This window comes from Echinops telfairi, unplaced genomic scaffold, assembly GCF_000313985.2.
Source record: "Echinops telfairi isolate 266 unplaced genomic scaffold, ASM31398v2 ScPeMD7_7468;HRSCAF=8506_0, whole genome shotgun sequence".
NCBI lineage: Eukaryota > Metazoa > Chordata > Mammalia > Afrosoricida > Tenrecidae > Echinops > Echinops telfairi.
In genome coordinates, this window is record NW_022111369.1 from 68250144 (window position 1) to 68274066 (window position 23923).

Sequence of the window (23923 nt, forward strand, 5' to 3'; positions counted from 1 at the left end):
CGTTCCTCCCGCGACCGGCCCCGGGTGCCCGAGCCGCGCCTCCCGGCTTCCCAGTCTCGGGCCAGGCTTGCAGCCAGGCCTGCTAGCTTGAGTTGTTTAATATTTAAAAGGACCCTCTTCGTCACGCTCTTTCTAAAAACAAAACGACCGGACAGTAGCGCTCGAGCCATTTCATTAACCTCTCTCTGCCCAGGCCCTTGGGCAACCTTCCTCGCTAAGTTCCAGCGGCTGCTGGTACAGGTTCAACTGCAGCCCGGCGCGTTTTCAGGAGGATGAGGCTCGCTGCCTGGGGGGCCCGATGGGCAGCTCTTCTTGGCAGGGGAGTGCGAGTCGGAATGCAGTTGGTGGCCACGGGTTTAGTTTGTTGGTGATACGGGAAAGGGGGTGCGTTTAAGAACATTTATTCATTACCAGCAATGCAGGGGGAGAAAGAGGACGGTCTCAGGAGCCCTATGGGGGCCTTATGAGACAGAATCAACTTGTTGGCAGTGGGTTCTTGGAGTTTGTGACAGTTTTAGTTCTAAAATGCAGTTTTAGTTCTAAAATGCATGGTGCGACATTTCAGTTGTCAAAGGACTAACAGAATGAACATGTCTAGCTCTTGTGAGACTACTCGGCGCAGTTAGACCAGAAACAAGTAGCAGTAAGTCTGCCCTACTTTTTAATGCATAAACATGCCAGTTGAAAGTGGGCTTTAGCCTCAACACGTGAAAGAAATAGAAACTTTTCCCAAGAAGTGCTCTTTATTGTGATTTAGGCGAAAGTTTGCAGAGCATGTTTATTTTCCTTTTTAACAATTTGTACACATTTTGTTTAGTGACCAAACCAAAAACCAAACTGACATCAAGTTGATTCCGACTCCTGGGGATGCAGCAGGACAGGGTAGAACTGTCCCTGTGGGTCTCTTGAGATGGTAACTAAATCATTCCGTGAGTAGAATGCCTCGTGAGTAGAATGCCTCGTCTTTCTCCCTTGGGGAGGCTGGTGGTTTCGAACTGTTGGCCATGCAGTTAGCAGGCCAGCACGTAGCCAACCTGGACTTCTTTGTTTAGTGACAGTAGTTACTGTTTCTTCAGTCCTTCTTCACTAACCCCTTCCTGCCTCCTGAGCTTTGGTTTTGAGCAAAGGCTGCCCTTGCGGGCTTGTATTTTTTGGTTGTTCAGAGGAGTACCTGTTTCTTGGGTGTTGCTGTTCACTTTACAAGTCTGTCTGTTGTTTCCCTGAAAGCTGATCTTCCAGGGCTGGCTCAGCCCGAGGCTTGAAGGGAATCTAAAGCCACTATCTGGGCTTCTACCATCTTGACCAGGCCAATAAGTCTGGCCTTTAAAAAAAAAAAAAAAGATGTGAAGTGTCTACATTTCCCCCAACTCTTATGCTGTGGAGCAGAACTGTAGGTAGTGGTAGCCCAGCACCCTCTGGTTCTTCAGGTCTCAGGCTAGTGGAGGCTGTGGTTCCTGTGGCCCGGTAGTCCCTGGCCTAATGATTCCCTTGAGCTTTTCTTTTTCTCCACTCAGTGTTCCTCTGGACAAGGAGAGACTGCTCTTGAGCAAACACTTAAATGTTGAAAACAGTGACTAAAAGTCTGCATTATCATCAATGTGTTTTGTCCTAGTTATTTTTTGCAATTTATTACTTTTGGCCATAATCACTGTTTTCTATGGTCAGTCTTGCAGAACCAGCAGATTTCATGAGATCACTTTAGTTAATACTTTTATTACTTCATACACACACAGTGGAGGTTGTAAAAAGAAGGGGTATTGGCTTTCAGAAGTCAGCTCCTCTGAGTTAGGTAGCTGGACAGTTCTAAACATGTATGTGTTGGCTCTCCACCCCCACACACAATTCTGACGTTGGGGTTCTATGTTGCTATTGCTAGACACCTACAGGACAGATAGAATATGTGGATGAGTGTGGGAAAAGGACAACGGCCCTTGGGTGGCGAATAGCTAAGAGCATGTTTTTGTCTTTTGGGGGATTTTAATCTCTCCTGAGTGTTAAGGCCCAGGCTATGATTTTTTAGGCTTTTTAATTTGAACGGTTTTGTGGACATATAGTTCACATATCTTACAGTTCAGTAGTTTGAATAATTAAAAGGAATTGTGCCATTAGCATTACAATCCATTTCAAAACATTTTCTTCTTTCTTCTCATTGATGTTCGGTGCCTTCGAGTTGGCTCCAACTCCCGGCGACCCTGTGTACTGTGCACAACAGAAAGAAGCACTGCCCGGCCCTGCGCCGTCCTCACAATTGGTCTTATGCTCGAGCCCATTGTTGCAGCCATTGGGTCTGCCCATCTTGCCAGGAGCCTCCCTCTTTTCCACTGCCCTTCTATGTCTGCAGGGACTGGTCTTTCCTGACAACATGTCCAAAGTACGTGAGATGAAGTCTCGCTGTTCTTACCTCTAAGGAACATTCTAGCTGTCCTGCTTCTAAGAAAGGTTTGTTCTGGCTGGCTGTTTCAATACTTAATACTCTCCGCCAGCACTACAATTTAAAAACATTGACGCTTCTTTGGTTTTCCTTATTCAGTGTCTAACTTTCACACACACACATGAGTGAACTGAAAAGACTTGGCTTGGGTCGGGGCACCTTGGTCTTCAGCCACAGGCATAAAGTTCAGAATTATAACATATCACATAAGGAATTATGGCTAGAAGAGCCATCTTAGTCAATTACATTCATGCACCTCTTCATGTGCATATTCTATTCAAATATCTTCTGCCAAGTGCTCACTCAAGTCCTTAGCTCATTTCTCGTTGGATTGTTTGCTTTATTGCTAAGTTGTAAAAATTCTTTTGGATTGACGTAGTGGCTGCAAGAGTGAACTCAAACATAGCAAGACTCTACTGATGGCACAGGATAGGACAATGTTTTTTTCTATTATACATAAAGTCATTATGAGTCAGAGTGCATGCGCTGTCAAAAATGATAATAAAACCAAAACCAAACTGCTATTGAGTCAGTGCCGAGTCATAGCGATGGAAAGCCCTGTCTTTCTCCCACAATAATCATAATAAGAACCCTTATATAGTCCATATAGAAGTCCTTTGCCAGATATGTGAGTGTTTTCTCCTACTGAATAGTTTTGCATTTGCATTTTCTTAGTGGATTATTTGGGGGGAGCAGGTATTTTAATTTTGATAAAGTACAATTTATCAATTTGTTTTGTGCTTTTTTTGCTTGAAAAAGTGTATGTTTTATGTTTTTAGAATTTATTTTTATTGTTGTTGAGCATATAAACTGTTTCAGGCTTTTAAGAAAAGCCACTAGGAATTCTCTGCTCACTTCAAACAGGAATGCCATATATACTCGTGTATAAACTGAGTTTTCCAGCACATTTTTTAATGCAGATTTTTGTGGTAAAATTAGGTGCCTCGACTGATATTCGGGTCAGCGTATACTCGAGTATATATGGTATTCTCTTTTGTTTTCTTCTAGAAGCCTTGTTGCTTTAGCTTTTATATCTAGGTTTTTGAAGTGATACTTTATTAATGCAACAACATGACTATCAGGAGCATTGGATTTAAATCACTCTACATCAATGTAAATTTCTGGGTGGCTGATGGGACATAAAAATGATGATTGCCTCATATGAACAGGATCTCTTCTTACCTGAAAGCAGCAATTAAAGCTGTCGCCTCATAATGCTGTTTCTTGTGTTTCTGCTAGGACTTTAGTTCTTGAAAGTGAATCAGACTGCCTTGGAAGACAAGATGACTACCGCTGCAGAGAGGAAATATGTGAACATTAGGAAGAGATTGGATCAGTTGGGCTATCGCCAGACTCTGACCGTGGAATGCTTACCTTTGGTAGAAAAACTTTTCAGGTAAAAATGAGCGTGCAACTCTAAATCCCTTTGTTCCTTCCTCTTGTTTGCCTCATTTCTGACTGAATTTCATCGATCAGTAAAGAAAAGTGCTTAAACCGGCTGAAGTTCATCTGTTTTTCTCTTACCTCCTAGAGCCCCACATTACAAAACTCAAGGGGCCACCCTCCTTCAAGCGTTTCTGAGTGTTTGCTCTTTGAACAGAGTTATACTTTGTTGTTCTTTTTAATGTAGCTTTCCAGAATAGTGGGGAGACATCCTTCCCAGTTCTATGTCTATTTCACTGGTCCTCAGTTATTATTATATTAATAGTGGATCTATAATATGTTGGTGGTTACTTGGAGCTGTTACATGTTACTTTAACTGAAAAGTTACTTGTGATGCCCCTCCGCCCCCCGGCCTCCCTCCCTTTTCTTTTCTACACGAGCCAGATGGGGTTGAACGACTGAAGTAGAGAGATTTCCTTAGGTGATTTTGAATAGGACTATAAGCAATGAATGTGCCCTTGTGGCACAGTGTTAGGCTGCTGACCCAAAGGTCAGTGGTTCAAACCCACCAGCCATGCTGTGGGACAAAGACAAAGCCGGCTGCTTCTAGAAAGATCCACCGCCTTGGACACACTATGGAGCAGGTGAGATATGAGTTGGCATCGACTTGACAGCAGGTAGGATAAGCAATGGTGATTGTAAGGAAAGAATGGATAAAAGATATTTTGTGATATTTATCGTGGCCTCCAAGACCCTTCCTCATCTAAGCCCTGCTTCTCTGCAGCTTCACCTCCCAAGTCTCAAGCAACTGGAAGCCCCCCAAACTTAACCCGCGTTCTCTCATGTGCTGTTATACCTGCCTGTAAAGCCCCTGTTTGCTCCTGCAGTATTTTGGTGCAATGGATGGCCTTAAAAGGCCTTTAAAAATGGCCTTTCTCACTGTGGTCTTGTTAACTCCCACCCAGTGACTGAGTGGGGCCATGCAGTTGAGGGGCTTGTGGTCCACCACGGGGGGTTGGACAGCTTTCACATAATGAAAATCAGGTGAATGGCACCCTCACAGGCTAGGATCATGGAAATAGGGTGTTTGGAATCCTAATGGGATTGGCAAGCTTTGCCATCCCACTAGGCTTAAAATGAGCCATCCCAGCAGTAAAAAGTGAGGACCTCATTACCACCAGCAAATAAGAGCTCGTAGTCGAGCATGTCCCTTGGACCTAGGATTTCCACTCTGAGGACCTGCTTGACCCAGGACACAGCAGGAGAGAGCTGTAACACAGAGATGGTGGGAGGCGGTGGCAGAGAAATGGCAGCAGAACCAGGAGACAAGGTGGTGGGCTTCCCAGCCCACAGAGCTCAAGAGCTGAACATCTTCAAGCTGATACTGACAAGAATGGTGTGTGTCTGTCACACTTGCTTTGTAACACTTGCCTGAGCAGAACGATGGCTGGGCCAGTCCTTGACACCCAAGTGGGGCCAAGGGCTAAGATGCTGAGGGTCAGGGAGCTGTATCCAGAATCATTTCTGAACCTGAATTGTAACATGTTGCTTTCCAAATAACCCCCATCACGGTGAGTATGGTCTGAGTTCTCTGTGGCCATTGCAACACATTTTCAAACCCAGCAGAGAAGTAGAGTGTGATGGCAGGGATTACTGGGGTCAGAATTGCTAAAAAGCCTGGAGGGGAGCGTGACCTCTGCCTCCTCGGATTCAGCTGTGGGTACTGACGCCAGAGTGACTCTCGCCTTCCTCTTGTGAAGTTATGGTCTGAGGCTAGCACGTCACCGGTTTTACACTCTTTGCCCTTGCACTCCTTAGTTTCTAAGTCTGTATGTTCTGCATGACTGTCTCCTCTGTTACAGGTTTCCTTAACTACTATCTAGTTAAAGAAATATGATTATGTCTTCCCTTTAGAATGAGCCCTGGTGACACAATAGATTAAGCAACAGGCTGTTGTTAGAACCCACTGACTTCTCTATGGGAGAAAGTTGAGGTAGTCTGCTTCCTAAAAATTCACAGCCTTGGAAACTGTGGGGCAGGTCTGGTTTACGGGATTGCTGTGAGTCAGAATTGACTCCACGTTGGTGGGGTTGGTTTGTCGCTATATCTCTAATAGCAGGACAGAGGTAGAAGGAAGGCCCTGTTTGAAGATTCTGATGGCTTGTGTTCTTGTAGGTGGTGGTGGTGGGGGGAGCTAATTCCTATTCATTGTTGTACCCCTAGCTTTTAGCAAATAGCGGATTGTTAGCTGCCCTTGTAAGTGCACACACACGCATGATGCACATAGTATTCAGAGGAGACCCATGTGTAAGGACGTTGCGCAGCTTGAAAAATGTGTAATGTGTGGTTTGTGTAATAGTATAGTCATGTATCAATCCTTGCTGAATGAACAAGTAATTTTCCAGATTCCACTGCAGCGAGTGGTGACTGGGAAGCGGGCATGAATGAGGTGCGTGGGGCCGAGTAGGATCCTTAAAGTTGACCTTGTGTGTGTTTTGGGTTTTTAAAAAAAATCATTTTATTGGGGGTTCATACAAGTCTATCACAATCCATACATACATCAATTGTATAAAGCACATTTGTACATTCGTTACCCTCATCATTCTCATAGCATTTGCTTTCCACACAAGCCCCTGGCATCAGCTACTCATTTCCCCCTCCTCCCTCCCCGCTCCCCTCTATGTGTGTGTTTTATAACTTTCAATATCTTGTTTTAAGAAAAGTTTTGAGGACTTTGTAGTGGCAGCTTGAAAGAACCCTAGTATCCTTTAAAAAAATATGGTTCAGAAATCTTTTAAAACTTTGGGCATATCTATCATGAACATGTATCTTAAGCCTTGTTTAGAAGTCTATTTTCAGTTGCCAGCAAGCTAATGGAAAGCTTCCCTGCGTTTCCACTTCCTGCTACTGAATTTTAGTGACCTGGTTCATACCACAGAGAGCCTTCGGAAATCAAAATTATCTGCTGTGAAAGCTGAGAAAGAAAGTGCCAATTTTGATTTTATCTTGGAACCTTACAAAGTTGAAAATTCGAAATTGTGCAGGGAGAACAATGACTTATACCTGGAATTAATGAAACTGAGGGAGCAGTCAGACCAGCAAATTAAAGGTAAATGGAAATTGGTAATTCTTTGACTGCACAATTCTGTTTTCTGTGTGATGGTGGTGGTTGGCGGTGGTGGCATTCCTTGCCGCAAAGTTGGCGCCATCTCGTGGTGACAGACGAAAGGTTGCTAGGCCCTGGACCATGGGCATTGTCCTTTATGGGTGTGAGCCAGTTGTACCAGTCCATTTCACTGAGGGTTATCTTGCTTTTCCTGACCCACTTACTTCACTGACCATAATGTCTTTTTGAATGGATTTTCCGATGACATGTCTAAAGTAAGCAAGAAGAAGTGGGGAAGGCTCTAATCTAAATGTAAGAGTATTGATTGGAGAATGTAGTGGCTCCGCTGCCGATCCCTGGTGAAAGATTCCAGGGGTGAAAGGTGAACGTGTGAGTCATAGATGTTATTTGTCCACATCGTATGTGGATTGAATTTCTAGAGTTAAAATTGCCTTGTAGAATATTCAATGCTGATCTATAGCGACAGGAATTGGATTAATAGTTTTCTTGGGCTTATAGCAGGGGAGTGGGGGATGGGGACCTCCTAATGAGTACGAGGAAAAAAAATGTTCTAAAATTGATCGTAGCTCTGACTGCACAACTCTTTTAATATGCTGAAACTAAGTTCTGGTATATGAATTATATGACAAAACTGTTAAAACATATGAAATGCTGGAATTGCAGGCACACAAAACACCTTTAACTGAAAATAATAGTAGTAAAGGGGAAAGCTAGGTATGACTCTGAGTCCTTAATATTTTGTGCTAAAAGGTTAAACTAGGATAATTAAAAGTCACTCGAAGGTTAGTTGTCTGACCATCTGGTTGACACCTTTTCCTCGCATTCACTATAAAGCTCTAACACCTGGCATGCATTCATAGACCCTTTGCTTCCTACAAGGTCCGAAGCCGTGCTTGATTTGAGGTCCGTATCAAGAGACGTAGAATCCCTTTAGTGCTTATGTCCGATTTTGTTAATAGTAGAAAAGGTCAATAGATTCACGCGAAGCCTGCCTGAGACTCAAGTGGTGCCTTTCCAGTTAAAGGCCTTTTCTTGTTTCATGAAATGGGGCAGCCTTAAAGAGAACGCCGTCTTTCAGAGTCTGTGGATCTTCCTTATTTTAAGAGTTGAAAACTGCACTGAAGAAGAGTACCCGAGAAACAGATGATCTGAAATTTCTAAACAACCAATATGTCCACAAACTCAAGCTTTCGGAGAAAGAGAGCAAGGCTAAGAATGAGAAAATACAGCTGCTTCAAGAAAAGAATTTGCAAGCAGTAGTACAAACTCCAGGTAAGTCTTTTCTTTAAAAAAATAAACATTACATTGCCCTCTTTTGTTTTTTCTTTCCACATTTACTCTTTGAAAGCTTCAAAAACTGTTGACTGGACTAGGACTTGGGATTTCCATACTTCGGGGTTAGTGTTCCACAAAAAACATTTTCCTATTTCTGAAGCTCCCAGAGTGTTTTGTACAAATGCATCTAAATAAAAGTGTGTACAGTGATAGCATCTTAGATCAAAGTTGTCTAACTTTAATGCCAGAATTGTATTTTCCTAATTATGTATTTAATTGGCCCTTTCCATGTTTTTATTTATTTGGTTATAGAACTGATCCTTACTGATCAAAGAACAGTTTAGAAATTAAGTGCTTTAGTAGTTTGGTTTTTCCGTTTTGCACACAGCAGTTCTCAGAGTACAGAGATAGTGGGGCGTGTCCAGAGTTGGTGGTTGGCCAGGCAGAGGTCAGTGGAGCAGGCTACCTCATTCCTGTCTTGTAGGGTCCCATCGAGTCCCATTCGACTTAATGGCAATGTGTTTGGCTTGGTTTGTAGATGTCTGAACGATGGGGTACAAGCCTGTGGAAGTGAGCCGTGGGGTGCTGCCACATTATGAGATGGGCTCGAGGCTGAGGGACTCAAGGACATGGTGAAACCAAAAGACATTTGTGGGAATGCAGTTCTAGGCAGTGGAATTTCAACGTGAGGCTCTAGAATCTGGCACGGTTCTGAATGGTGACAAAGCACAGGCCCTGCTGGCATGTGGTGAAGTCAAGTGGAGTGGAAACTCAGGAGCATTAAGGGACTAGGAACTGAGACCAGGATGGGGAAGAATCATTGTGTTTGAGCTGACAGGAAATGGAATGGGGCAGGAGCTTGTGAGCCAAAGACAGAAAAGATAGAAAAGTGGGAGAACATTTCACAAGTAACTAGAAGAGTTAAGGGCCAGAAGAAAGTGATCAGGTGTCCCGAGGAAAGACTGGACCAGCTTTCCCGAGTGATTCAGGTGTAATCCATAGACCTGCAGGCTAGAACGTGGTAGATTTGAGGAGCAGAGGGTTGACAGGTTTTTGTTTGGGGAAAAAGTGTTGGTGGTGCTACTTCTCAAAGACGGAGCATGTGGGCAGCAGCAGGAGCCCACTTTGTGGGATGGTGAAGATGCTGTGTCCATGGGGTTTCTGGTGAGCAGCGGGATCTGTGTGTGGATCTCTTCTCCCAAGTGTGGTCTCAGATGGAGACTGAAATTTAGGGCTCATCGTGTGTGGGGTGACAGGAATATCTAGTGAGATCCTGTAGACTGGGAAGAGAGCAGAACCCTAGATGGGACTGGGAGACATCCGCATGTTCGAGACAGAGAGTGAGAAGGAGCCCACCAAAGAGGAGGAGGAGGAGGCGAGGGAAGAAGAATCTTCAAGGGGAGAGGTTACTTCGGTGAGATGCAGATCCACAAGCAGATCACTAGAATACTTATAAGCTGGTTTCTTTGTCCTTAAAACGAGAGAGAGGCATATACAAAATGTTTTTTGGATTCTACTGAAGACAGATTAGATAGATGATCTTGTTTATGAGAACGTTCTAGTTTTTTGAAAATACTTCTAATCTTGCTTAGATGTTTAAAATGATAAATTATCCTTGTGGTTTGGACCAAAACACGAGGGGGTGCCCCCCCCCCCAACCAGACTTGCACTGGTCAGAGCGAAGCTTTGGGAGTACACATTTTTCCCGCCATGTGAGCATCCAGCAACTCGCTCTGAGTTAGTGCACCCAGTGGTGTCACCTGGGATGGTTCTCTTTGGTCACAGTGAATTTTTTCCTAAAAGCAGCTTCGCTCAAAACTTATGTTTTTTTTGTGATGGCTGATTTAAAAGAATAGCGTGCAGTTGTGAAATTTTGTTTCCTGTTTGGAAAAAATGCCACAGAAATTGTTGTGTTGAACACAGCTTACAAGGACAGCACTATGGGAAAAACTCAAGTGGTTTTCTCCTTCCAAAAACGGTGAATTGTCGATTGATGACAAACCTCGTTCTGAACGTCTGTCGACTTGTAGTGCGTTTGTAGTTCGTTCCATCAAGTCAGACTGTTAGTCAAGCATCTTATTTAGAGGTTCTGAAAAGATTGTGTAACAGTGTGCGACAAAAAAGGCCTGATTTATGGCAGAAGGGGGACTGGTTTTGCTACTACAATGCACCTGCTCACACAGCCATCTGTGTGTGCCAGTTTTTGGCAAAAAACAGCATGCCTCTCTTGCCCCACACAACTTTCTCACCTGGCCTCGCTCTCAGTGTGACTTCTTTTTGTTTCCGTGAATGCAGAAGGACATGAAAAGACAGCAATTTGGTGATGTAGAAGAGGTGAAGAAAAAAACGAGGGAGGTGTTGTCAGCCATCCAAACAGATGAGTTTGAAAAATTGTTTCCAAAAATGGAGTCACAGATTTGAGAAATAAATTAACTGTAATGGAGAGGGTTATAAGGTTGTTTTGTTTAAAAAAAAAAAATTAATTCTGGGGTTTTTTTTAGTACCCCCTCATGGATTTATATTCTTCTTCCTACTTTTAAGGACAAGAAAACATTCCTTATGGCTTCAGATGATAAAATACTTGTTTCTGGTGACGTTCCATTATTTCTATACTGTGATTACTACTTGAAATTTCAGCTCTCTGCATCTTGGACACTGCTAAGTGTGTGCAGTCTAGCCTGCCTGAGGGCTGCCTTTGGCAGTTTCTGTGAGTGATGGTTTCTTGAGCTCACAATGGAGAGCCCAAAGGCCTGCTGAGGTCAGGCCCCATCTAGTGGAAGCACAGAGTCAATTTTGGCAAGCCAGCCAAGCATTCAGGCAGACAGCCACGTTTTAGGACCTGAGGTTTTCAGGAATGCCTTGTTCCATTAAAGAAGAAGGTGGGTATTTGTGTGTGAGGGAGAAAATATTTATCAAAATGTAAATTGACAATGAAGAAGTTTACCTTTTTCAGTACTTAATTCTAGGACAAGGTTTAGTTTTATTATATTTTAATATTACACACTTTTTTTTAGGTGGCAAGAAAAGAAGCATTGCCTTCAGGCGCCAGCGTATGCAAATCGATGAACCGGTTCCTCCCTCTGAAGTCACATCATACCCAGTCCCTCAGCCAGATGACCCTTATATTGCAGACCTCCTGCAGGTGGCTGATAACAGGTGCATTAAATCATTTCCTGCTGACTTTAGTTTGTGGAGGAGCCCTGGTGGTTACACATCCGGCTGCCAAGCATAGGGTCAGCAGTTCAGAACCACCAGCCACTGCACAGTAAAGAGTTAGTCTCAGAAGCTCACAAGGGCAGGTTCTACCCCATCCTATAGGGTCACTGTGAGTCAGAATTGACTCGATGGCAGTGAGTTTGGTTTTTTGGTTTAGTTCATCAATCACCCAGATCAGTCCTAATCGGCTTGGTGGTAGAGCTTTTGTCTTTTCACTGTGATCCCTGGTGGGTTGTGCGATGGGCTGCTGATCACAAGGTCACTTATTCAAACGGAGGGAGTCAGGGGGGCTCTGCTCCCGTGAATATGGACAGCCATGGAAACTCTAGATAGATTGCTGTGTTTCTGATTTGCTCGGGGGCAGTGGGCTAGGCTTTGTGGGTTTATTGTGCCCTTGATGCCCAGCACAGCATCTTGCACACAGGCACTTCAGTAACTGCTTACGGACTGATACGGATTTTTTTGAAGATTTGCTATCAAATCGGTCCTCTACCTGATGTGTCTGTCTGTACTTGTTAAAGTCATTGAGTGCCATCGAGAGTCTGTTTCTGTTTCTGTAGGGTCGCTTTGTTTTCATTAGGGTCCTATCTGACAGCGTTTACAGATTGTTTTGTGACATCAATTACCTTTCACACCTTGTGTCACTGTTCTCTTTAATTGGGTTCTGGCTGTTGAAGAATTGCTTTCATCAACAAATAAGATCGGTTAGGGGAACTCTTATTATGTCTTAGGTCAGAGTTATGTCAAATGACAGTTGGACATAAATTGATTTGAAACTGGCTTGTCTCCAAGTCTGGTTTTATGTGTTCATGTTTGTATATCTATAAACTGAACTCAGATACAAGTTCCATTTCATTAAAACTTCCTTCAGCCTCTGGGCGGCGCACTCTGTAAGTACCTGGGTGATGTTATTATGGTGTTGCTTACACATCAGTAATGAAGATGAGACAGGAGAAATGCATAGAATGGCCGTAAGAAAATTGTAACAGATTCACAGGAGCAAGCTAGCACTAGTGACAGTGTCTGTGGCCTAAGCTGGAGAAGGATTCAAAGTAAGGACTACACCAGGAGAACTAAACTGACTGTGCAGAGGGTTTTCTGTTTCATTAGTCTCTTTATAACAGTCTTAAAAAAGGCGCTGGTTAAGAGGTATGCATTAGAGATCCTTGGTTCAGTTCATTGTTCTCACATGATATAATGTATGTACACACTTAGCTGACGTGAACTGTGAATTAATTATTTTGTGTTTTGCTGTTAAAGTTCTAAGCTGGGATTTCTCAGACAATATGTTAGTATTTTTAAAGAATTATCCAGGCTTCATAGGTATCTTTTTCTTCCTTTCTCTCTAGCAATTTTCTCTCAGACCATCAGAGGATCTAGTGCAGCAGTTCTCAACCTGTGGGTCGAGCCCCCTTTGGGGGTTACCTGACCCATTCACAGGGGCCGCCTGATTCATACTGGCAAAATGACAGTTATGAAGTAGCAACGAAAATAATTTTATGGTTGGGGTCACCACAACATGGGAAACTGTATTAAAGGGTCGCGGCATTAGGAAGGTTGAGAACCACTGCTCTAGCGTCTTTTGAGCACCTGGTTCAGGCTAGTGTGCACATGCACAGTTCCTTTGTATCCAGTCACTCACACCTGCAGGAGCTCGGTTACACATATTCATCACCTGAACCAAGACGAGAAGAAAACTTTGGTTCCAGTAGTTGCAAGAACCAGCTGGGTTCAGCCTCCTGTACTCCAGCTCAGAGAAAGCCTCTTAAAAGCACACCTACCTGTGGGCTTTATCCTATCAGTGTGAACAAAGATCATGCCATTAATGCTTGACAAAGTGGGCAATTGCAAAAAGTCAGGTAATATGGCAAAAACCTTGATACTGTTAGAATAAACTGGAGTTCCAGAAAGAACATGGGTTTTGCTATAGTTCCTTGGAAAATTGCATCGTTTCTTGATAATGATAATTTTCTTTTTTTCCATGGTTGATGGGTAATTTACTAGAAAGAAAATACAGGGTATTTCCGGGGCAGAAAATAGTCTAGTTCATTATTTTGCTTAATAAGCCTACGTATTTTGGTTTGAGCTCCTTAGTCTCTGGAACCTAAGAATTGGCAGCTGTGGGGAGGTTGGGGGGAAATGGGGCGCTAATAACAAAGCACAAAAATAAATGTTCTAAAATTGATTGTGGCGGTGATTATGCAATTCTTTTTAATATATTCAAACTGTTAAATCTTAAGGTGCGTGAATTAAATGTCAAAACTTAAACAAAAAATTTTTTAAAGAGTTGCCCTAGGGGAGTAGGTGTTAATGACTCCACTGTGGTGTTTCCTCACTCCCCACACCCCCCAAAAAGTGTGTATTCTGAACGCTGACCTCATTGCCTGGGATTATAATGGAATTTGTGACTGTTACCGAGGCAGGTGTAGCTTGAGTTGGTCTGTGTTGAGGTAGGAAGCCAGCCTGCAGAGGTGGGGAAGGAGCCTACAGAGCCCAGACGGGGAACAAGTAAAGCTTCCATCAGAGCTGGCGCCCTAGCCTCTAACCTGTGCTAGCAGGCTTTTCTGGGAAGTAAAGCCATCCTCTGTGGCCATTCTGTTGTAGCAGCGCTAGGTATAAAGGTGAAACTGAGGTACAGGGAGGAAGACAGACATAGCTGACAGAACAAGGGAGAGCAGAAACAAATAGTTTTATTAGGGGAAGCCCCTGACGGACTAGGTTCTGTGACCTAGGCCAACATGTCAGGGAAGTCTTGCTTAGCAGCTGGGGGTGAGGGTTTTTAAAGGGGTGGTGAGGAATGGCAATTAGCATATGGGGGTCTGGAAACTCCGAGAATGGCTTTTCGACTCCTTATGGCTTTCTTCCAACCCGGAACATCTGGTTTCACTGGCTATCTTATCTGGTGGTTATCTTATCTGGCTGACCTTATCTGCTGCTGACCTTTGGGACATGTAGGGCAGCACGTGTAGGGCCCGAACCTGCTTCAGCTTAGTCCAAACAGGGCTGCCTAGTTCAGACCTGGCCCAAACACTAGGTAAGTGAAATATAAGCATGTTATTGAACAATTTATCTGAGTTCCAAATTGTTAACGCAGGTTTATCAGTCTTCTAAAATGACCTCTTCAAGAGATGTGCTATTTAAAATGCTGTGACCTCATTAAGTAGAGAAAAGCAGATTATAAATAAAAGAATGCATCTAGTTTCATTTGTTTTTTAAATTTCTTAGCCCTATTCACAAAAATGTTAAATGTATTTCAGGATTCAAGAACTTCAACAGGAAGTCTGTCAGTTACAAGAAAAGTTAGCAGCCATGGAAAATGGAGTGAGAGACTATAACAAGCAGGCAAGTTTTTTGTTTAACTTCGAGTGCTGGGGTTAAGATGGGTATGTGTGATTATAACTCTGGGTTACATTTGATATTACTGGTCCTGGTTTTTAATACAAGTTTTTACCTTTTTCTTAATTTTAAGAGGGTTAAGAGCTGAAGTCGCTTTAGATTGTCCTAGATTCCCAGACTTATTTGACCTGCCCCTTCCTTTTCAGAAAAAAATCACTGGGTGCTCACTTAGCAATTATACACTTTTGTACACTAGCCCATAATCCAGGATAAAGTGTAGGTAGCTACTTTTGCAGCACCTCGGGATCATTCCCGTGCCCCCCACTTTGTGCCCCCGCTTCGGAAGACACTGCTCTCTAGTCCAAAGCTTCTTAAAACCGTGAACTGCAGTCTGGGGGGGGGCGGGGGGGGGGGGTAGAGTTGATAAGTGAATGTGGGAGCTGTGAAAAATTTGGCACCATTAAAAGGTTTCTGAATATGCAACAACCAAAAACTAAGTCAAAAATCCAACGACTAATGAATCCCTGGTGTTTCTGGCGCTCTTGCCCTGGAGTGGAAAGGCTTTAGAAGCCCGGGCCGTGTCTGGTCATTCTCCCTGTTATACATGGAAGTCAGTAGCAGTTTTTCTTTTAGCGGAATCATACATTTCCCTGAGCATAATTCCACAACCATATTACTATTTCTTTCTCTGGAAGGATTTTTTAAAGTGTGCTAGTTCTACAGTAGCATTCTTTATATTTTTTAATGCTTAATCGGGTAGGGATTTTGTCATCCCCGTGGCCCTATTCTGTGTGTTCTCACCACAAGCACTAGTCCTTGCAAACCATTTTCTGAAGAAAGCAGGGATTCGGGAGGTGCAGAGTTAGCGCCCATGCCCTTAACAAGCCTTGTGCTTTCATCCCGCCTGTTGGTGTCTTGACTGAATTCAGGTTTGAGTAATTGCAGGCTTTCTTTCCTAATATGCTTACTGAAGCTTAATGGGGTAACACCTCTTACATTTTCTCCACCTGACTGCATTTGGGGGGCATGCAGTGAATGTGTATATACAAATAGAGATGTTACTTATGTATTGGTGTCGTTTTTAAGTTTGTAAAGTACTTTGAGGATTGTTTGGATACAATTTTTATAGAAAAGGAGTAGGAATACCTACCGTAACTCCTGTCTTCTCCTTCCCCCAAAAAAGCTTTCTTTAGGAAGAGATGTTAAAAATACCACTATGCACAAGAGTTGAATATAATTGGTATTTTTAAAAATTTATGATCAACACCTTTATCATATTTTTTTTCTCAAAGTACTTTATGAATATAAACTAACCTATCCTTACCATGTCTATTAGGCAGTGGAGGCATTTAGAGGAAATTGCCTGACCCTTAAGGTCAAACGGTTAGCGGTCTCAGAACAACCCTGGTGTTGCAGTGGTTTAGTGCTTTGCTGCTAACCCAAGGTTGGTGATTCAAACCTACCAGCCAGTCTGCTGGAGAAAGATGAGGCTGTCTGCTTCTATCAAGATTTCCTCTCTGGGCAACCCTGAAGCAGCATTTCTAAAGAATCGATATGAGTCAGAATCAACTGGATAACTGTTTGTTTTTTTTCAGTTTTATACATAATCTCTTTCAATTATATTTTAACATGAGTTTATTTCATTGGATTGTTATTTTCCTGTTTTTTTTGTAGCATTCCAGTGTTTGCTGTTTTCTTAGAGCTCTTTCCTCAATTTTCCATACCCCTTCTCAGGATTTTGTCTTGACTAAACTTCATGTCTCAACCTTTACAATGAGCAATATTCGTACCTAGGCTCTCCCTATCATTTAGTGGGTAGAGTGCTATTCTTCCCATTTAAGACCAAGTCTTCTACTTGTGCCTGACCCATCCATTTCTCCTCTTCTCCTTAGTCACTTATTCTTTTATTTCTTTAAACCTACAGCCACTGTACTACTTTCTTTTAATCTTCATAACAGTCCTATGAGGAGTTACTATTAATGTTCTCTTAGCATTCGTTTAAAAATCTCTCTTAAAAAAAAATCTCCTTTAACTCTCTTAATCTCTCTTTTCACTACTTTCTCCACCTGCATGCAATCTTCTTGAAAGAGTGTCTCCACTTCCTCACCTCCTGTTCACACCTTTCAATTCATAGAGACTGTGTGCAGCAGAACGAAGCACTGCCCGGGCCTGCGCCATCTCTCAATTCACTCCATAACCTATTACAGCCTGGCTTCTGTCGCCCAACAGAAGCTGTTCTAGTTAATGTCTCCCGTGGCAGGAATGGCTAGATCCAAAGGGTGCTTTTAATTTTTATTGATTTTAAGCTACTTGGTGGTCTTTAAGCCACTCACTCACCTCTGACTTCATTTCCTTTGTTTTCTTTTTTATAATTTCTTCTCTGCTTTTCTTTCCCTGCCTGCTCCTTGAAATACTGTTTCCTAGGGTTCTGCCTTTGACTTTTTCTCCTCTCCTATGATTTCTCAGGTGGCCTCATTCAATCTCGTTAACTCCCGAACTTCTCTCTGGCCAGGCCTCTCTGCTGAGCCCCAGACCCCTATGCCCATCTTCACACAGGGGTTTTCACATAGGTGGAGGCTCTTTGGACGCCTGTCCCTGGTGTCCAATAGGTCATCTTCCTCAAGTCTCCTCCCCTGTCAGCTCTACTGTCCTTGTCGCCTCCCCATCTGCCCAGGCCTGTGCTCCAGGGTCTTTCTAGACTTCACTCGCTTCCCTTTGTACTCCACTTCATGCGTGCCGCCGGGTTCCTGCCAAGATACTGCTTACATTTCTTTCTTTTGTTGTACCCTGTACTGATGTTGTATCTTAGGCCTTGGTCCACTCTCGTACAGATTCCTATAATGGTCCTACAAACCAAATGTCCAGAGTGACTGCAAACCCAGGGCCAGGAAGGCCACATAAGGGAGCCCTTGGTAGCCCAGTCTCCCTGCCTCTGCATCGCACACATTCAGCTTTCAAGCAGCAATGAGACTGTGAGGCTGAAGAGTTCTACCCATGGCTCCAAGCTCTCCAATTTCCTGTGGACGGCATTATCATGTCTAGAAAGCAAATAATAAACAATAGGAGCAGATGTCTGGTGAACCAGCATGCCCCCTGCCCCTCCCAGAGGAGCAACTGGTGGGTTGGTTCATACTGCTGACCTTGCTGTTATAGCCCAATGTATAACTGTGTTAGTCTGGGTAGAGTAGAGAAACAAATCCATAGACACTTATATATATAAAAGAGGTTTATTCACAAGAGCAATTGAATAATGAGAAAACGTCCCAGCCCAGTCCAGATCAAGTCCATAAGTCCAATATTAGCCCATATGCCTGATACCAATCTATAAAGTCCTCTTCAGACTCATGTAATACATGCATTGTTGCCAAGAGCAGGAGGATCACAGGCCAGTGGATTGGAAGTCTTGTGGATTCAGTGGCGTTGTGAGCATCTCAGTGCTGTCACGGGTCTTTACGTGGCTTCTCCGACTCCACAGGTCGAGTTGCATCAGGGTAGATTAATGTGGCTTCTCTAGCTCCCAGGGCATAGCACCATGTGTCTTATCAGTAGAGCATCTCTCAGGGAGGGAGCAGAGAGAGTCAGTCTCCCGCCTCCAAGAAGGAAATACAGGAATTCCCAGAATTCTCAGGAGAAGGCCATGCCCACACAGAGACCTCATTGGCTATGATCCGATTGACAGACTAGACTCCACCCCTTCACTCTTAATCCCATCAAGTCCCAAACTAATAACAGATTATGTAGCTACCGCAATAACCAAATCAAATCAGGTCATTTTTCCATTAAAAACAAACTAACCTCTTTGTTCCAAAAAATTTGGGTTCCTGAGCAGAGGCGTTCAGTACTTGGAATGATTTGTTCCCGCTTAATTCTTAGACTCATTCCTAGCCACCAGCTCCCCGGCACGTTACTGCCTGGTCACACTGCACTTCTACACTCCCTCAAACCCCCTCCTGCCATGCTTGCCTGTCATTGCCTGGACTATCCCACTTCTGTGCATCGCTTCCATCATTTGTAACCTTTGGGGCATCTCTTTGGTAAGCTGTTCCAAAGCTGGGGTAAGATTTCCACAGATCCTGATAGACCTTGCAGAATAAATCACGTTGTTCCCTAATCTGCTCTAGGGCCGTGTACCCACCGTTAGTTTCCCTGAAGAACTGTGTGTTCTTAGAGGGCAAGTACCGTATTCATCTTTGTCTTCCTAGTACTGTGCTCAGCAATTGTATGCTGAACTCTGAATGCTTGGTTTGTGTTTTGTTTTCTTTGCTGTTTTATTTGGAAAAGAAAGCCAAAACTTGAAATGTGTGGGTTTTCCCCCAAATTCTTGCATGTGAATTAGTGTGACTGGTTTAGAGTGATCTTTTTATGTAACTGTTGCTTTCAAAATCACACATAAACTAATTCAATTCCACTCGGTGTCAGCTTGTGTAATGTTGATTTAAGCAGTGGTGCAGCCATCCCTTCATCTCACGTGTGTTCCTCAGGAGGCAGGCAATTGAGCCTCAGTTCTAGGAGTTGAGCGTGTCTGTTAATAAAGACACTGCCTGACCTTCCAGGAGGAAAGTGAAGCATCAGTTAACTTAGGGAGCACTTAGGCAATAACATGTATGAGAGAGCTATGTTGAAATTAACTTAGGGAGCACTTAGGCAATAAGAACTTGTATGAGAGAGCTATGTTGACAATACTTCTGTTCACATTTTCTGGGTGTGTGTTTTCTGTGCATAAACATTCATGATCCTGTGTCCCAGGGGCTTTAAAATTTAATTCCTGGAAGAATTCTGTTTTCTAATTCCATTTTTCCATGAACTTTTTGAAGCCGCCTTGTACATATGGGTACATGGATGAATGTCATTCTCTTTTAAACATTGTAGAACGTAAGAAAAATGGAAGTGTGTCCCAATAAATTTTAGTCCAGCATTAGTCATTTGGGTTCAGCATCTGATTTTCTGCGATGATGGCTTTCCTTTGTGTGTTCAGATTGAGCTGAGAGAACAAGAGATCGAACGACTGTCAATGGCTTTGGATGGCGGCCGCTGCCCTGATGTCCTCACTCTGGAGAGTAGAAATAAAACCAACGAGAAGCTTATTGCTCATTTAAATGTTCAGGTAATGGCTTTTATAATTCCTCGCTGAGTCTGTAAAATCAGAGTGTTACACTGGTCCATGAGTTTACAAAGTCACAGGGCTGTCTAGCAGTAATGTTTGGTCGAGGCAGAGTTCTCAGAAGTCAGAGAATGGTTAGATAAGTTCAAGCCTAACTTGAAAAATCACCTTTGTTTTCAAAGAATATTTAATGAGTCAGGAAAATACAAGGGGCTTCAAAAAGGCCATGGGAAAATTCCATTATCTTTAGATTCCGTTTTTATGTTAAATATTTAAGAGAGGAGAACAGATTGTGGTCTTAAATTTGCTTTTACAAGATGTTTCTATGCACACACAGAGAGAAAACTCTGGGAGGGAATACACTGAGGTGTACCCCCAACGTTTTATGATTATTATTATTAATCATTTTATTGGGGGCTCCGACAAATCTTATTACAATCCTTAAATCAGTTGTATCAAGCACACTTGTATGTATGTTGTCATCATTTTCTCTCTACATGAGCTCTTGGTATCAGCTTCTCTTTTTTCCCTTCCCTCAACACCCTCCCACCCTTGTGCATCCTTGCTCAATTATAATTATTTTATTTTCGTTTCTTACCGTGTGCTGTCTTCCTTCATCCACATTTCTGTTATTCATCTTCTTGGGGAGATGGGGCTTTATATCCATTATTGTGCTCAGCTCCCCCTTTCTCCCCTCCCCTCCCTCTGCCCTTATGGTGTTATTACCCCCACTACTGTTCCCGAGGGGTTTATCTGTCCTGGCATCCACACATCAAGAGCTCTTAGATGTGTAAATACTCCAGTCTAGCCAGATTTGTACATACTCCAGTCTGGCCATACTCCAGTGTACATACTCCAGTGTATATACTCTAGTCTAGCCAGATTTGTAAGATAGAACTGGGTCATGATAGTTGGGGGCAGGAAGCTTTCAAGAACCAGAGGAATGTTGTGTGTCTTATTGGCGCTATATTACACCCTGACTGAATCGTCCCTTCTGTGAGGGGATGTCCAATTGTCTACAGATGAACTTTAAGCCTCAACTCCAACCCCTCTTGTTTGTATTGATATTTGTCTGCTTTGTATCTTTTGATACCTGCTACTTAATCCCATTGACACCTTGTGATCACACAGGCTGGTGTGCTTCTTCCATGTGGGTTTAGTTGCTTCCCTGGTAGATGGCTTCTTGTTTAACTTCAAGCCTTTAGGACCCTAGACGCTCTATCTCTTGATAACTGGGCACCATCAGCTTTCTTCACCACATTTGCTTATGGACTCACTTTGTCTTCAGTAATTGTGTTGGGAAGGGGAGTATCAGAGAGTGCCAGGTTATTAGAACAAAACGTTCTTGTGTTGAGGAAGGACTCGAGTAGAGGCCCAAAGTATTAAGTGCTGTCTTAATACTTAACATGTAAATAAATGTACATAGACCTATATCCCTATCATTATAAATTAATGCATTTACATATATTACATATATACATGCCTTCATTTATCCTAGGAGGTTTGCTTCCTAGTTCTTTGCTCTATTTCCTTTTACTTTCCTCCTCTCCCACTATCATGTTCGCTCTTCATTCGGTTCTCAGTAATTCCTCTTGGATCCATTGCACTTGATCAAACCCCAGCAGGCGCATTCTACACCCTTATTGTTCCCTTGTCCCTGAGTTTGTTGGCTACCCACTCCCCCTGGAACCGGAGATCCCATTGTTTTCTCCTCTGGATTGTTTATCCTGACTATCTTATATAGACACAGAGAAAAAGGAAAGAGATATTTTTAAAGCCTATAAATAGCTCCAGGTCTGTCTGCTGACTCGAATTGGGTCTGATGTGGAGCTAAGCCATGCTCCCCACCTCCCCCAAGTCAGAAGTTTATTGTCTATTTTCGGGATTCCTTAAGTATTCTGCTTCCCTTGCTGCTCTGTTGGGCACCCTTCATGTATGAGAGGGGCTTAGATCAGGCACAATTCCCACACTGTGTCTCTAATGCTGCTCCCTGTAGTGCTGTGGGTCATTGAGGGGTGTCATGTCTCCTGGGGGCTGGGGGGAATGGGCCTTTTGGTCCTCTCTGTGCATTGGTTACTTCAAGCAGGGATGTCATCCTCAGGGCTTGGTGGGCCCTGATGAGGTTCATGTTCTCTCTCCCGCTCCCTCTTAGCTTGCTCCTGACTCCCAGTGTTTATCTTGGCATAAAGGAGTGTTCTTTAAGGCTTGATTTTCAACATTTTTTTTTTTATTTTCAACATTTTATGGAGTATGTATTCCTTTCATTATGAAAACAAAGGTGATTTTTCTGAAATGTAAAAGTTCAGCGCATGTGTTTCTGCCTCTGGCGTGGCTTCCCTTGCTGTTCATTGGACCTGAGGGTGTGAGCAGCGTTGTCACCGAAACATGGCTGGTGGGCTTTAGAACCGTCCATCTGTCAGCTACCTTGGCTGCAACCAGCAGAGAACGAGTCAGAAACCCTCGCCAGTGGCCGCAGAGCACAGCTGTTCTTCCCATGGAGTCCTGGTGGTGTGCTGGGTTCCTGTGGGGCTGCTAATGGCAAGCTCGGCAATTGAAAACCACCAGCCGCTCCACAGGAGAAAGATGAAGCTTTCTACTCCCAGAGTTCTACCCTGCCCTTTGGGGTGACTAGGAGTTGGAATCGCCTTGATGGCAGTGAGTTGCTACCCTTCTTTAGAGAGAAATACGGTAGGAACCCTGTGTGTAATTACAGTTGTCTAATAGCCTGATTTTAAACATATAAAAAGAAACTGGGAAATTCATCTTAAAGATTTATTTTTTAAGCCAATATGTAAAAAATACATATATCATGCCAACATGTAATCAATTTTCAGAATGATTGACATCTTTCACATTTTTTTTTAGGAAATATATTTTTTTTAATTCAAGTAGCTGTAAGTAGGAGAGCAGTGGAGGACTCAGGCAAGGACATAGACTAGCTACCCCCTCCCTGACAAAACAAGGGGAGAGATGGCCCCCCACCCCTCCTCAGTCAGCGTGTGCCATACCCTCCTCACTCTGCCTCCCCCCACCCTTCTGACACTGGGCTGGTCCTCCGTAACTCAGAGGACTCCTGTGAGATGCTCTTCCTTCTCCAGCTTTTTGGGTGTGCCCCTCGGCTTCCTCCCAGGACCAGTGGTGGTAGTTATCTGGGTCTTGGCAGCACCCTGATTTTAGCTTCCCTTCAGTTGGCCTCTAGGTCTCTTGGGTGTTAGCACTTGGCTGGGCTCCTTCTGAGGCAGCTTGCGTAGCCTGCCCGTCCCTCACTTCTCAGCACCGTCGTCTGCTTGGAGGCCAAGGGCTGGCTGTGCTTCGAGCTTCATTTGCTCATCTTCTCTATGGAACAGTGGCTGGGACGTGCGAGCTAGGCTGCCAGCCTGCAGTGGCATTTGAGGCTGCTGGGAGCTATGGTGCTGGTACTGCCACTGCTGGTGGTGAATGGTGATGGTGGTGGTGGTAGATAGTGGATGGTGATGGTGAATGCTGGTGGTGGCGGTGGTGGTAGTAATGATGGATGGTGAATGGTGGTGGTGGTAGATGGTGGACGGTGGTGGTGGTGATGATGGATGGTGATGGTGGTGGCGGTGGTAGTAATGATGGATGGTGGTGGTGGTGGTGGTGTGGTGGCAGCCCCGTTGGGCTCCACCACCACCACTGGGAGCACGGATGCCTTCCTTCATGGAGCCACAACTGAACCAGGAAGAGCCCCAGCTCAGAGTCTCAATTAGAGAACATATTCTTTAAAAATTTTGTATTCTGTCTTTGAGATCTTGTGTGCTTATTGTTTTCTTTAATGTTGAGTGTTAGTACCGGTAGTAATTCACTTTTCTTAGTGCAATAGTTTCCTGCCTTTATACCACATGGTCTGGGCGAGCCACGCTTCGGTGTTGGGTAGTCACAGGTGGTTTCCGTTGTGCTGCCAGCACAGCCTAGAGCAACAGCGGCCCAATGATCTTCTGTGACAACGGTAATAGTTTCACAACTCTGCTGGGGAATAAGCCTTTCCTTTGATACTTGAAAATCAAAGCCAGCAGATGGAGACAGTACCCCCCCC

At 43.7% G+C, this 23923-nt stretch overlaps 1 protein-coding gene across 1 annotated transcript in view; it reads left to right on the forward strand.

Moving 5' to 3' along the window:
* Positions 1-346: 346 nt before the first annotated feature.
* The window catches only part of CEP135 (centrosomal protein 135), a 110990-nt gene continuing 87413 nt past the window's right edge, over positions 347-23923 (forward strand). Inside the window, exons 1-7 of the mRNA XM_004706334.2 lie at positions 347-384; positions 3671-3827; positions 6733-6923; positions 8046-8213; positions 11231-11372; positions 14690-14774; positions 19744-19872. Of these exons, the coding sequence (XP_004706391.1) occupies positions 3715-3827; positions 6733-6923; positions 8046-8213; positions 11231-11372; positions 14690-14774; positions 19744-19872 (828 nt within the window). The 5' untranslated portion in view covers positions 347-384; positions 3671-3714. The remainder of the gene's footprint in view (positions 385-3670; positions 3828-6732; positions 6924-8045; positions 8214-11230; positions 11373-14689; positions 14775-19743; positions 19873-23923) is intronic.